The sequence below is a fragment of the Somniosus microcephalus genome, chromosome 15, assembly GCF_052327205.1.
Source record: "Somniosus microcephalus isolate GS21.2 chromosome 15, FLI_Smic_1.0, whole genome shotgun sequence".
NCBI lineage: Eukaryota > Metazoa > Chordata > Chondrichthyes > Squaliformes > Somniosidae > Somniosus > Somniosus microcephalus.
Window position 1 is genome coordinate 126167286 of NC_141001.1, and position 15337 is coordinate 126182622.

At 56.6% G+C, this 15337-nt stretch overlaps 1 protein-coding gene across 2 annotated transcripts in view; it reads left to right on the plus strand.

Annotated features, from left to right (window-relative positions):
* Positions 1-1481: 1481 nt before the first annotated feature.
* The window catches only part of ric8a (RIC8 guanine nucleotide exchange factor A), a 20102-nt gene continuing 6246 nt past the window's right edge, over positions 1482-15337 (plus strand). For both annotated transcript variants that reach the window (XM_086008429.1, XM_086008430.1), the window contains exons 1-5: positions 1482-2119; positions 4066-4160; positions 8872-9022; positions 11408-11503; positions 13660-13804. In XM_086008429.1, coding sequence (XP_085864555.1) covers positions 1523-2119; positions 4066-4160; positions 8872-9022; positions 11408-11503; positions 13660-13804 — 1084 coding nt within the window. In that variant the 5' untranslated portion in view covers positions 1482-1522. The remainder of the gene's footprint in view (positions 2120-4065; positions 4161-8871; positions 9023-11407; positions 11504-13659; positions 13805-15337) is intronic.

Sequence of the window (15337 nt, forward strand, 5' to 3'; positions counted from 1 at the left end):
GATTGGAGGATTTGATGATGACCATTTCCTTGGCTCCGAGACACCAGAGATCGGAAACACATGAATCTCTACCTTGTGACTGATCATTCATCAGGCACTTGCAGGATGTTATATAAAATCTCTTGTTGTTGGTAATATTTGCAACAAAAACCTAACAATCTGATTGAATTTTGAAGTAATTTACACAGATTTCACAACCTCAGGACGTCCCAAAGCGCTTTACAGCCAATGAGGTACTTTTTGAAGTGTAGTCACTGTTGCAATGTAGGAAACGCGGCAGCCAATTTGCGCAGAGCAAGCTCCCACAAACAGCAATGTGACAGTGACCAGATCATCTGTTTTAGAGATGTTGATTGAGGGATAAATATTGGCCCCAGGACACCGGGGAGAACTCCCCCTGCTCTTCTTCCAAATAGTGCCCGTGGGAACTTTTACATCCACCTGAGAGAGCAGACACGGCCTTGGTTTAAAGTCTCATCTGAAAGACGGCCCCGCCAATGTGCAGCTTTGTGAGCAGGAGTCCAGAATCTTGCTCGGCTACGCGTCTGGTCGGAGAACAGCAACAGATTTTGTTTACGGCTGGTGCCAGGCCCGTGGAGAGTTGACGCTGTTAGTTGTGAATATATTTAAGGTTCAGTTGCTGGTCTCGGGGGTTTATTACCTGTTTGTGTGATGTCAGTACAGTGGTACATGGACTCGCCGTGACCTGTCTGCTGGGAGAGGGGATGCCAAGTACAGCTGTAATCATTAGCATGTTAATCCGACAACACCGCTCCACAATCGCACAATAACAATCACTGCTCTCAGCCAGGCTGGAAGAGAAATACGAGTCGGCAGTTTGCCAGAAGTAGACCAGGAATAGCTCAGGTTCTAGAGTAACTTTCAAACGGCAATTGGATAAATACTTGAATGGGGAGAAATTTGCAGGGCTGTGGGGAAAGAGCGGGGGGGAGTGGGACTAATTGGAGAGCTCGTTCAAAGAGCCGGCACAGGCACGATGGGCCGAATGGCCTCCTCCTGAGCTGTAAGATTCTACGATTCGAAGAATGAAGGAGGGAGTTCAATGAAATGTTTTCACAGCGAGGGTTATTAGAACAGGGAACGTTACACCACAAGGGGCTATTGAGGCAGAGACTGGAACATTTTTAAAAAAGGGAATTGGGTAAGGATTTGAAAAAGAAAAATATAAATTAATACAGGAAAAGGGAGATGGGAAGAGTTAGCACCAGGAAAGGTGTGATGGGCCGAATGGCCTCTTTCTGTGCTGTACATTCTGTGATTCTTTGAAGTGTGACAGACCCTCTCAAAATTTAAATCTAGATAGATTATGTTTACAAAGACGAGGTTAATTGTCCAGTGTAGCAGACACCCCTTTCATTATGGGCTGCCTTGTGATGGACACAGTGCAATACACCAAAGATATAGAGGGAGAGATTTTAGCAAATATCTTGAGTTGCGAGCCGTTTCCTCACGTGATTTGTTGTCCATTCACTTTTGTTTGCAGAAGCTGGGCAAGTTGGTGATGAAGTTTCTAGAGCGGGATTTACAGCCCACGTGCCAGCTGGCCTGTTTGGGAACGGTGCGCATTCTGTCCCGGGACAAGACCAACCTGAGGCCATTCACCACCAGGGGGGCCATGCGGACCCTGGCCAAGCATGCTGGCATTGAATATTGCGAAGAACGCGTGGATGGGATGCCTGACCTTGATGTGATAGTCGAGGCTCTGAAATGCCTCTGCAATGTGGTGTTCAACAGCCCCACAGCGCAGGAGATCAGCGCAGAAAGCCGCATGGTAGTCGGTCTCTCCGAGCGGGTCAAACTCTACAACGAGAAGAACCTGACGCACGACATCAAATTCTTCGACTGCCGCCTGCTCTTTCTCTTCACCGCCCTGCGGGTGGACATCCGCAAGCAGCTGGGCCACGAGCTGCGTGGTGTGAGTCTGCTGACCGACGCTCTGGAGAGCACACTCAGTGTCAGGTGGTCAGACACGTACGAGGTGGCCTCTGATGGACACGATGGAATCCTGCTGGCCCGTGAGCAGACCGACTGCGCAATGGAGATCTTGAAAATCCTCTTCAACGTCACTTTTGACTTGAACAAAAGAGAAGTGGATGAGGTGACTCCTTTTGCTGTTTTCCCCAATGATCGTTCTCTTCTACAATGTGCTAGAGGCCGTGATAAGGGACAAAATTAATACTTACAGATTAATTAATGACAACCAACACAGATTTATAAAAGGCAGTGGTGGGAAGAGGTGTTCCACAGGGATCGGTGCTGGGACCGGGGGATCGGTGCTGGGACCGGGGGATCGGTACTGGGACCGTGGGGATCGGTGCTGGGACCGTGGGGATCGGTGCTGGGACCGGGGGATCGGTGCTGGGACCGGGGGATCGGTGCTGGGACCGGGGGGATCGGTGCTGGGACCGTGGGGATCGGTGCTGGAACCGTGGGGATTGAGGGATCGGCGCCGGGACCGTGGGGATTGAGGGATCGGCGCCCTATCAGGAAAGATTGAATAGGCTGGGGCTCTTTTCTCCAGAAAACAGAAGGCTGAGGAGTGACCTGATAGGGGTCTTTGAGATTATGAAGGGGTTCGATAGGGTAGACGTTGAGAAGCTGCGGGCGAGACCAGAACTAGGTGCCATCAATATACGATAGTCACTGATAAATCCAGTAGGGAATTCAGGAGAAACTTCTTTACCCAGAGAGTGGTGAGAATGTGGAACTCGCTACCACAGGGAGTGGTTGAAGCGAATAGTATCGATTCATTTAAGGGGAAGCTGGATAAACACAAGAGGGAGAGAGGAATAGAAGAATATGATGATGGGGTGAGATGAAGAGGAGTGGGAGGAGGCTCGTGCGGAGCATAAACACCAGCACGAAGCAGTGGGGCCGAATGGCCTGTTTCTGTGCTGTACATTCTATGTAAATCGTGTCTGACCAATCTGATATTGGGCAGGACACAGGGAGATTTCCTCTGCTCTTCTTCAAATAGTGCCATGGATCCTTACCACCCACCTGAGAGGGCAGAGGGGGCCTCGACTTAACAGCCCCTCCGACAGTGCAGCACTCCCTCAGTACTGCCCCTCCGACAGTGCGGTGCTCCCACAGTACTGCCCCTCCGACAGTGCGGCTCTCCCTCAGTACTGCCCCTCCGATAGTGCGGCGCTGCCTCAGTACTGCCCCTCCGACAGTGCGGCGCTCCCTCAGTACTGCCCCTCCGACAGTGCGGCGCTGCCTCAGTACTGCCCCTCCGACAGTGCGGCGCTCCCTCAGTACTGCCCCTCCGACAGTGCGGCACTCCCTCAGTACTGCCCCTCCGACAGTGCGGCGCTGCCTCAGTACTGCCCCTCCGACAGTGCGGCACTCCCTCAGTACTGCCCCTCCGACAGTGCGGCGCTGCCTCAGTACTGCCCCTCCGACAGTGCAGCGCTCCCTCAGTACTGCCGCTCCGACAGTGCGGCACTCCCTCAGTACTGCCCCTCCGACAGTGCGGCACTCCCTCAGTACTGCCCCTCCGACAGTGCGGCGTCCCTCAGTACTGCCCCTCCGACAGTGCGGCGTCCCTCAGTACTGCCCCTCCGACAGTGCGGCGTCCCTCAGTACTGCCCCTCCGACAGTGCGGCGCTCCCTCAGGACTGCCCCTCTGACAGTGCAGCGCTCCCTCAGTACTGCCCCTCCGACGGTGCGGCGCGCCCTCCGAGGAATCACTTTAGTCACAGTCCCCTAACCCTGTCACCGATTTCTTTACGACGTCACAATAATTACAGATGAAGGAGGCCATTCGCCCCAGCTTAGTAAATCCACCCAGCGAGAGCCCGATATTCCCTCATTGTTTCTTCAATGATTCCAGGGTTTGTGCCTCCGATACTCTCTCTGGAAATCACTCTTTTTGAAGAAGGATCTCGGTGATATGTCAACAGATCTTGTCAGTCTTTTTGAAGAAGGATCTCGGTGATATGTCAACAGATCTTGTCAGAAGAGACTGTAATATTCTGAGTGGTGCCTGTTTGGCTCGGAGATGTTTGGCTGCAGTTTAACTCTAATTCTTTCCACCGGCAGGAGGACGCTGCTCTCTATCGCCACCTAGTCGCCATCCTGCGGCACTGCCTCCTGGTCGAAGCGGACGGCGAGGATCGAACAGAGGAACTGCGCAGGTAGGGTCGGCAGTGTGGGGTCACTGCGCCCCATTCTCCCCCTCCAGCACCTACCAAGCTTCTCCCACCTTACCCCACTCTGAAACCTCATTGTTGTCTTCAAAGAGGGAGGTAGAACTAATCCAGGGAACCATAGACCAGTTAGCTAAATGTCTGTGATAGGAATATAATTTAAAAATAGTCAGAGTGGACTTCTAAAGGGAAGGTCAGGTTTAACCAAACTTAGTGAGTACTTTGTAGAATTAACAGAAAGAGTAGAGAAGGTTAGTGCAGTCTTCTTGGGCAGTCCCTCAGAACCGAGGATGACTTGCTTCCACATTAAGAATGAGTTCCCAGGTGACTGATGAGTCCAGTGCGGGACCTACAGTCTCTGTCACAGGTGGGGCAGACGGTGGTTGAAGGGGCGGGCGGGTGGGGTGCTTGGGTTGACGTGCGCTCCTTCCGCTCCTTGCGCTTGCTCCTGGCGAAGAGACTCGAGGTGTTTGGCACCTTCCCGGAGGGACTTCAGTTATGTGGAGAGACTGGAGAAGCTGGGATTGTTCTCCTTGGAGCACAGAAGGTTAAGGGGAGATATAATAGAGGTGTTCAAAATCATGAAGAGGTTTTGACAGAGTAAATAAGGAGAAACTGTTTCCACCTGCAGGTGGGTCGGTAACCAGAGGACACAGATTTAAAATAATTGGCAAAAGAACCAGAGGGAGAGATGAGGAGAAATTTCTTCACACAGAGGGTTGTTAAGATCTGGAACGCACTACCTGAAAAGGTGGAATCAAATTCCATAGGAACTTTCAAAAGGCAAATGGACTCGTTCCTGTCGAGAAATAATTCATAGGGTTATGGGGAAAGGGCAGGGAGTGGACTAATTGGACAGCCAGCAGCGGCACGATGGGCCGAATGGCCTCGCTCTGCTGTGAGATTCACTGATTCTAGATTTTATGCATGGAGTTACTGAAGGCTTTTGATAAGATGCCACACAAGAGACTCGTTACAAAGGTCAGAGTGTGTGGGGTCAGGGGGCAGGTAGCAGAATCGATGCAAAACAGAAAAACTCTGTCAATCTCAGTCTTGAAAGCTCCAATTGATCCCCAGCATCCACAGTGTGGGTGTGCGACAGTGTGGGTGTGCGACAGTGTGGGTGTGCGACGGTGAGTGTGAGCGGGATGTGAGACAGCGAGTGTGAGCTGGATGTGAGACAGTGTGAGTGTGAGCAGGGTGTGAGACGGTGAGTGTGAGCTGGGTGTGAGACGGTGAGTGTGAGCGGGGTGTGAGACGGTGAGTGTGAGCTGGGTGTGAGACGGTGAGTGTGAGCGGGGTGTGAGACGGTGAGTGTGAGACGGTGAGTGTGAGCGGGGTGTGAGACGGTGAGTGTGAGCTGGGTGTGAGACGGTGAGTGTGAGACGGCGAGTGTGAGCGTGGTGTCAGACGGCGAGTGTGAGTGGGGTGTGAGTCGGCGAGTGTGAGCGGGGTGTGAGACGGCGAGTGTGAGCGGGGTGTGAGACAGCGGGTGTGACAGCGAGTGTGAGCTGGGTGTGAGACGGCGAGTGTGAGCTGGGTGTGAGATGGCGAGTGTGAGACGGTGAGTGTGAGCTGGGTGTGAGACGGCGAGTGTGAGCTGGGTGTGAGACGGCGAGTGTGAGACGGAGTGTGAGCGGGGTGTGAGACTGAGTGAGCAGGGTGTGAGACGGCGAGTGTGAGCGGGGTGTGAGACAGTGAGTGTGAGCGGGGTGTGAGACTGAGTGTGAGCGGGGCGTGAGACGGCGAGTGTGAGCTGGGTGTGAGACCGAGTGTGAGCGGGGTGTGAGACTGAGTGAGCAGGGTGTGAGACGGCGAGTGTGAGCGGGATGTGAGACAGCGAGTGTGAGCTGGATGTGAGACAGTGTGAGTGTGAGCAGGGTGTGAGACGGTGAGTGTGAGCTGGGTGTGAGACGGTGAGTGTGAGCTGGGTGTGAGACGGTGAGTGTGAGCGGGGTGTGAGACGGTGAGTGTGAGCTGGGTGTGAGACGGTGAGTGTGAGCGGGGTGTGAGACGGTGAGTGTGAGCGGGGTGTGAGACGGCGAGTGTGAGCGTGGTGTCAGACGGCGAGTGTGAGTGGGGTGTGAGTCGGCGAGTGTGAGCTGGGTGTGAGATGGCGAGTGTGAGCTGGGTGTGAGACGGTGAGTGTGAGCTGGGTGTGAGATGGCGCGTGTGAGCTGGGTGTGAGACGGCGAGTGTGAGCGGGGTGTGAGACGGCGAGTGTGAGCGGGGTGTGAGACAGCGGGTGTGACAGCGAGTGTGAGCTGGGTGTGAGACGGCGAGTGTGAGCTGGGTGTGAGATGGCGAGTGTGAGACGGTGAGTGTGAGCTGGGTGTGAGACGGCGAGTGTGAGCTGGGTGTGAGACGGCGAGTGTGAGACGGAGTGTGAGCGGGGTGTGAGACTGAGTGAGCAGGGTGTGAGACGGCGAGTGTGAGCGGGGTGTGAGACAGTGAGTGTGAGCAGGGTGTGAGACTGAGTGTGAGCGGGGCGTGAGACGGCGAGTGTGAGCTGGGTGTGAGACCGAGTGTGAGCGGGGTGTGAGACTGAGTGAGCAGGGTGTGAGACGGCGAGTGTGAGCGGGATGTGAGACAGCGAGTGTGAGCTGGATGTGAGACAGTGTGAGTGTGAGCAGGGTGTGAGACGGTGAGTGTGAGCTGGGTGTGAGACGGTGAGTGTGAGCTGGGTGTGAGACGGTGAGTGTGAGACGGTGAGTGTGAGCTGGGTGTGAGACGGTGAGTGTGAGCGGGGTGTGAGACGGTGAGTGTGAGCGGGGTGTGAGACGGCGAGTGTGAGCGTGGTGTCAGACGGCGAGTGTGAGTGGGGTGTGAGTCGGCGAGTGTGAGCTGGGTGTGAGATGGCGAGTGTGAGCTGGGTGTGAGACGGTGAGTGTGAGCTGGGTGTGAGATGGCGAGTGTGAGCTGGGTGTGAGACGGCGAGTGTGAGCGGGGTGTGAGACGAGTGTGAGCGGGGTGTGAGACTGAGTGAGCAGGGTGTGAGATGGCGAGTGTGAGCGGGGTGTGAGACGCCGAGTGTGAGCTGGGTGTGAGACAGTGAGTGTGAGCGGGGTGTGAGACTGAGTGTGAGCGGGGCGTGAGACGGCGAGTGTGAGCTGGGTGTGAGACCGAGTGTGAGCGGGGTGTGAGACTGAGTGAGCAGGGTGTGAGATGGCGAGTGTGAGCGGAGTGTGAGCTGGGTGTGAGACAGTGAGTGTGAGCGGGGTGTGAGACTGAGTGTGAGCTGGGTGTGAGACGGCGAGTGTGAGCTGGGTGTGAGACGGCGAGTGTGAGCGGGGTGTGAGACGGCGAGTGTGAGCGGGGTGTGAGACGGCGAGTGTGAGCGGGGTGTGAGACGGCGAGTGTGAGCTGGGTGTGAGACGGCGAGTGTGAGCGGGGTGTGAGACCGAGTGTGAGCGGGGTGTGAGACGGCGAGTGTGAGCTGGGTGTGAGACGGCGAGTGTGAGCGGGGTGAGAGACGGCGAGTGTGAGCGGGGTGTGAGACGGCGAATGTGTGCTGGGTGTGAGACGGCGAGTGTGAGCGGGGTGTGAGACGGCGAGTGTGAGCGGGGTGTGAGACGGCGAGTGTGAGCGGGGTGTTAGACGGCGAGTGTGAGCGGGGTGTGAGACGGCGAGTGTGAGCGGGGTGTGAGACGGCGAGTGTGAGCGGGGTGTGAGACGGTGAGTGTGAGCTGGATGTGAGACGGGGTGTGAGACTGAGTGTGAGCGGGGTGTGAGATGGCGAGTGTGAGACGGCGAGTGTGAGCGGGGTGTGAGACGAGTGTGAGACGGCGGGTGTGAGACGGCGAGTGTGAGCGGGGTGTGAGACGGCGGGGTGTGAGCGCGGTGTGAGACGGTGAGTGTGAGCTGGGTGTGAGACGGTGAGTGTGAGCTGGGTGTGAGACGGTGAGAATGAGCGGGTGTGAGACAGGGAGTGAGCGGGTGTGTGACGGAGTGTGAGCAGGGTGTGAGATAGGGTGAGTGAGACGGTGAGTGTGAGCTGGGTGTGAGGCAGTGAGTGTGAGCTGGGTGTGAGACAGCGAGTGTGAGTGAGGTGTGAGACGGTGAGTGTGAGCTGGGTGTGAGACGGTGAGAATGAGCGGGTGTGAGACGGAGTGTGAGCAGGTGTGAGACAGTGAGTGTGAGCTGGGTGTGAGACAGCGAGTGTGAGCTGGGTGTGAGACAGCGAGTGTGAGCTGGGTGTGAGACAGCGAGTGTGAGCTGGGTGTGAGACGGTGAGTGTGAACGGGGTGTGAGCTGGGTGTGAGGCAGTGAGTGAGCTGGGTGTGAGACAGCGAGTGTGAGCTGGGTGTGAGACGGTGAGTGAACGGGGTGTGAGCGGGGTGTGAGGCAGTGAGTGAGCTGGGTGTGAGACAGCGAGTGTGAGCTGGGTGTGAGACAGCGAGTGTGAACGGGGTGTGAGACGGTGAGTGTGAGCGGGGTGTGAGACGGTGAGTGTGAGCGAGGTGTGAGACGGTGAGTGTGAGCGAGGTGTGAGACGGTGAGTGTGAGCGAGGTGTGAGACAGCGAGTGTGAGCTGGGTGTGAGACGGTGAGTGTGAACGGGGTGTGAGACGGTGAGTGTGAGCGAGGTGTGAGACAGTGAGTGTGAGCGAGGTGTGAGGCAGTGAGTGTGAGCTGGGTGTGAGACGGCGAGTGTGAGCGGGGTGTGAGGACCTTCCACTTGTTCCTGTTTGTTTCCACAGTCACACCGTGAATCTGTTGGGGAATCTGCCCCTGATGTGTTTGGATGTCCTGCTCATCCCCAAGGTCCAGCTGGGCTCCGTCGAGTATCTGGGAATGAACATGGATGCTGTCAATTTGCTCCTGGATTTCTTGGAGAAGAGATTGGACCGGGTGAGCCTCGGAACACCGAGATCCATCGAAACACTGGGCTGAATTCCAGGAATTAGTATTCCCAACACAGGACAGCTTGTATTGGGAGGGGGAGCGGGGATGGGGAGCGGGGATCGGGATCGGGAGGGACGATTGGGATCGGGGATCGCGAGCAGGGATCTTTTCTCTCCTCTCCACTTCTCTAAAGAGCTGCAGCTATTACCACTCTCGCTGGCTGTGATCATTCCTGGGACTTTGCTCCTTCACAGTTTAAACAGTGAGGTGAGTTGCTCTGCAGAATCCCCGTGTTTATCTCTGGCCTGGGGAGAGACTCACACTCACACATATACTGACGTGCTCGCACGCTCACACTCTCACTTAGACTCGGTACAGATCCATCGGGGAAAACGCTCCACTGGCTGGAGTCATACCTAGCACAAAGGAACATGGTTGTGGTGATTGGAGGTCAATCATCTCAGTCCCAGGACATCGCTGCAGGAGTTCCTCAGGGCAGTGTCCTCGGCCCAACCATCTTCAGCTACTTCATCAATGACCTTCCCTCCAACATAAGGTCAGAATGTTCACTGATGATTGCACACTGTTCAGTTCCATTCACAACTCCTCAGCTAATGAAGCAGTCCATGCCCGCAAGAAGCAAGACCTGGACAACGTTCAGGTTTGGGCTGATAAGTGGCAGGTAACATTCGCGCCAGGCAATGACTATCTCCAACAAGCGAGAGTCTAACCACCTCCCCTTGACATTCAATGGCATTACCATCGCCGAATCCCCCACCATCAACATCCTGGGGGGGTCACCATTAACCGGAAACTTAACTGGACCAGCCACATAAATACTGTGGTAACAAGAGCAGGTCAGAGGCTGGGAATTCTGCGGCGAGTGTCTCGCCTCCTGACTCCCCAAAGCCTTTCCACCATCTACAAGGCACAAGTAAGGAGTGCGATGGAATACTCTCCACTTGCCTGGATGAGTGCAGCTCCAACAACACTCAAGAAGCTCGACACCATTCAGGATAAAGCAGCCCGCTTGATTGGCACCCCATCTAGCACCTTAAACATTCACTCCCTCCACCACCGGCGCACCGTGGCTGCAGTGTGTACCATCTACAAGATGCACTGCAGCAACTCGCCAAGGCTTCTTCGGCAGCACCTCCCAAACCCGTGACCTCTTCCACCTAGAAGGACAAGGGCAGCAGACGCACATGGGAACACCACCACCTCCAAGTTCCCCTCCCAGTCACACACCATCCTGACTTAGAAGTATATCGCTGGTCCTTCATCGTCGCTGGGTCAAAATCCTGGAACTCCCTCCCTAACAGCACTGTGGGAGCACCTTCACCACACGGACTGCAGCGGTTCAAGAAGGCGGCTCACCACCACCTTCTCGAGGGCAATTAGGGATGGGCAATAAATGCTGGCCTTGCCAGCGACGCCCACATCCCATTAATGAATAAAAAAAACGAATCTCTAAAGTAGCGACACGGGTTAATAAGGCCATTTAAAAAAAGCAAACCAAGCACTGGGTTCATTTCTAGAGGGAGAGAATTGAAAAGCAGGGAAGTTGTGTTCAGCATGTATCGAACCTTGGTTAGACCACACTTGGAGCACTGCGAACAGTTTTACTCTTCATATTATAAAAAGGATATAGCGGCACTGGAGAAAGTGCATAAAAAATTCACAAGGATGGTACCAGAACTGAGAGGTTACACCTCTCGGGAAAGATTGAGCAGGCTGGGGCTCTTTTCTCTGGAAAAGAGAAGGCTGAGGGGTGACCTGATGGAGGTCTTTGAGATACTGGAAGGGTTTGACGGTAAACGTAGAGAAGATGTTTCCACTTCTGGGCGAGACCAGAACTAGGGGCCATGAATATAAGAGAGTCACTAATAAATCCAATGGGGAATTCAGGAGAAACATCTTCACCCAGAGAGTGGTGAGAATGTGGAACTCGCTGCCACAGGGAGTGGCTGAGGGGAATAGCATTGATGCATTTAAGGGGAAGCTGGATAAACACATGAGGGAGAGAGGAACAGAAGAATATGGTGCATGTAGCAGACGAGTAGCCGGGATGGCCGATTCCCTCCCCTGGTCCTGCTCCAGCTCAGCAAATCAAGTGCTGCCCCGTGGACCTCAGCAGGAGGCAGCCCATCAGGAGCGGAGAGCAGGGAGGTGGAAGGACTAGATTTTTAAAGAAGGAGCTGAGGCCTTTTGTCTGCAAGGTGTTGTTAGAAAAATAGAGAGAGCTGGAACAAAGGGCACTGGTTTCATCTGAATAAATGCCACCTGGAGTAGGTCAGGCAATTCCTGACTGCAGTGGGTCTCACGGTGAGTGTTGACGGTTTCTCTGCCCATCTGCCCTCCAGAATCACCGAGGATTTCTCTTCCCTTCAGGGTCACAAGCTGAAGGAGACACTGACCCCGGCTCTCAACCTGCTAACCGAGAGTGCCCGGGCGCACCGAGAGACCAGGAAATTCCTCCGAACGCGGGTAAGATTCCCTCTGGACAATAAATTAATGGCGTGAGTCGGTCGTAACCTAACCGTGCCCAGACCCTGCCACGCCCTGACCCCGCCGCGACCGCGCCCTGACCCCGCCGCGACCGCGCCCTGACCCCGCCGCGACCGCGCCCTGACCCCGCCGCGACCGCACCCTGACCCCGCCGCACCCTGACCCCACACCCGACCCCGCCGCGACCTCACCCTGACCCGCCACACCCTGACCCCGCCGCGACTGTGCCGCGGCCGCACCCTGCCCCCACCGCGACTGCATCCTCACCCTGACCCCGCCACACACTGACCCCACAGCGACCACACACTGACCCCGCCATGCCCTGACCCTATCTGCGACCCACACTGCCATCTTGCGAGACTCCATGACAAGAGCCCTCATAAAAAGACCCCATTTTACTCATCGATTGTAAAAGTTTATATTTTTGCAACACGTGGGGCTGTTTGTGTGTTACACATGTGTGCTGGCTGCAGACTCGGGCATTTCCACGCAGGCTCTGCCGGTGATTGCACTGTCTGGCTCTGCCGGTGATTGCACTGTCTGGCTCTGCTGGTGAATGCCGCCCAGGCTTTGCTGGTGATTGCACGGTCTGGCTCTGCCGGTAAATGCCGCCCTGGCTCTGCCGGTGAATGCATGGTCTGGCTCTGTCGGTGAATGCCGCCCTGGCTCTGTCGGTGATTACACAGTCTGGCGCTGCCAGTGATTGCACGGTCTGGCTCTGCCGGTGATTGCACGGTCTGGCTCTGCCGGTGATTGCACGGTCTGGCTCTGGTGGTGATTGCACGGTCTGTCTCTGCCGGTGATTGCACGGTTGTCTCTGCCGGTGATTGCACGATCTGGCTCTGCCGGTGATTGCACGGTCTGGCTCTGCCGGTGATTGCACGGTCTGGCTCTGCCGGTGATTGCACGGTCTGGCTCTGCCGGTGATTGCACGGTCTGGCTCTGCCGGTGATTGCACGGTCTGGCTCTGCCGGTGAATGCACGATCTGTCTCTGCCGGTGATTGCACGGTTGTCTCTGCCGGTGATTGCACGGTCTGTCTCTGCCGGTGATTGCACGGTTGTCTCTGCCGGTGAATGCACAATCTGTCTCTGCCGGTGAATGCACGATCTGTCTCTGCCGGTGATTGCACGGTTGTCTCTGCCGGTGAATGCACGATCTGTCTCTGCCGGTGATTGCACGGTCTGGCACTGCCAGTGATTGCACGATCTGTCTCTGCCGGTGATTGCACGGTTGTCTCTGCCGGTGAATGCACGATCTGTCTCTGCCGGTGATTGCACGGTTGTCTCTGCCGGTGATTGCACGGTCTGTCTCTGCCGGTGAATGCACGGTCTGTCTCTGCCGGTGATTGCACGATCTGTCTCTGCCGGTGATTGCACGGTCTGTCTCTGGCGGTGATTGCACGGTCTGTCTCTGGCGGTGATTGCACGGTCTGTCTCTGGCGGTGATTGCACGGTCTGTCTCTGGCGGTGATTGCACGGTCTGGCTCTGCCGGTGATTGCACGGTCTGGCTCTGCCGGTGATTGCACGGTCTGGCTCTGCCGGTGAATGCACGGTCTGGCTCTGCCGGTGATTGCATGGTCTGTCTCTGCCGGTGATTGCACGGTTGTCTCTGCCGGTGAATGCACGGTCTGGCTCTGCCGGTGATTGCACGATCTGGCTCTGCCGGTGAATGCACGGTCTGGCTCTGCCGGTGAATGCACGGTCTGGCTCTGCCGGTGATTGCATGGTCTGTCTCTGCCAGTGATTGCACGGTCTGGCTCTGCCAGTGATTGCACGGTCTGGCTCTGCCGGTGATTGCACGGTTGTCTCTGCCGGTGAATGCACGGTCTGGCTCTGCCGGTGAATGCACGGTCTGGCTCTGCCGGTGATTGCACGATCTGTCTCTGCCGGTGATTGCACGGTTGTCTCTGCCGGTGAATGCACGGTCTGGCTCTGCCGGTGAATGCACGGTCTGGCTCTGCCGGTGATTGCACGGTCTGTCTCTGCCGGTGATTGCACGGTTGTCTCTGCCGGTGATTGCATGGTCTGTCTCTGCCGGTGAATGCACAGTCTGGCTCTGTCGGTTTTTTGCACAGTCTGTGTGCCGTTTGCAATGGTCATTAACATCGCTTGGGGTTGGCTTTGACCCCCCAGGTACTCCCGCCGCTCCGTGATGTACAAACACGACCCGAGGAGGGAAACTTACTGCGGAACAAGCTGGTTCGTTTGATGACTCACATCGACACAGATGTCAAGCACTGTGCAGCCGAGCTCCTCTTTGTGCTGTGTAAGGAGAGCGGTAAGAGTCACATTGCCTCTGAACTTCCTCATGTCTTTAATACAAAAGCTAAATACTGCGGATGCTGGAAATCTGAAATAAAAACAGAAAATGCTGGAAAACACTCAGCAGGCCAGGCAGCATCTGTGGAGAGAGAAACAGAGTTAACGTTTCAGGTCGATGACCCTTCGTCAGAACTGGAAAAAAGTTGGAGATGGAACAGGTTTTTAAGCAAGTGTAGGGGCAGGGAGAGGGGGGAGGGGAGGAAAGAACAAAAGGGAAGGTCTGTGATAGGCCGGAAGGCAGGAGAGATTGAAAGACAAAAGGGATGATGGTGCAAGGCAAGAGGAGATGGTAATGGGGCAAGTTAAGAAACAAAAGATGGCTCTAGATGAGGTGTAAATGGCGATGGCAGAATGATCGACAGCTGCCATGTGAGAGAAAAAATGGATTGGCGTGTTGGGTGACCAATGGCTGCAGCCTGGGGGCGGGGCACCGCGAGGATTGACATGTTGGCCCACCAATGGCTGCAGCCTGGGGGCGGGGCACCGCGAGGATTGACATGTCGGCCCACCAATGGCGGGAGCCTGGGGGCGGGGCACCGCGAGGATTGACATGTCAGCCCACCAATGGTGGCAGCCTGGGGGCGGGGCACCGCGAGGATTGACATGTCGGCCCACCAATGGCGGGAGCCTGGGGGCGGGGCACCGCGAGGATTGACATGTCGGCCCACCAATGGCTGCAGCCTGGGGGCGGGGCACCGCGAGGATTGACATGTCGGCCCACCAATGGCGGGAGCCTGGGGGCGGGGCACCGCGAGGATTGACATGTCGGCCCACCAATGGCTGCAGCCTGGGGGCGGGGCACCGCGAGGATTGACATGTCGGCCCACCAATGGCTGCAGCCTGGGGGCGGGGCACCGCGAGGATTGACATGTCGGCCCACCAATGGCGAGAGCCTGGGGGCGGGGCACCGCGAGGATTGACATGTTGGCCCACCAATGGCTGCAGCCTGGGGGCGGGGCACCGCGAGGATTGACATGTCGGCCCACCAATGGCGAGAGCCTGGGGGCGGGGCACCGCGAGGATTGACATGTTGGCCCACCAATGGCGGGAGCCTGGGGGCGGGGCACCGCGAGGATTGACATGTCGGCCCACCAATGGCGGGAGCCTGGGGGCGGGGCACCGCGAGGATTGACATGTCGGCCCACCAATGGCGGGAGCCTGGGGGCGGGGCACCGCGAGGATTGACATGTCGGCCCACCAATGGCGGGAGCCTGGGGGCGGGGTACCGCGAGGATTGACATGTCGGCCCACCAATGGCGGGAGCCTGGGGGCAGGGTACCGCGAGGATTGACATGTCGGCCCACCAATGGCTGCAGCCTGGGGGCGGGGCACCGCGAGGATTGACATGTCGGCCCACCAATGCTGGCAGCCTGGGGGCGGGGCACCGCGAGGATTGACATGTCGGCCCACCAATGGCGGCAGCCTGGGGGCTGGCCTGGTTGGTGGCACCAGGTCATGTGATGAATATGTCCAAGCAGGGTTGGCGGGC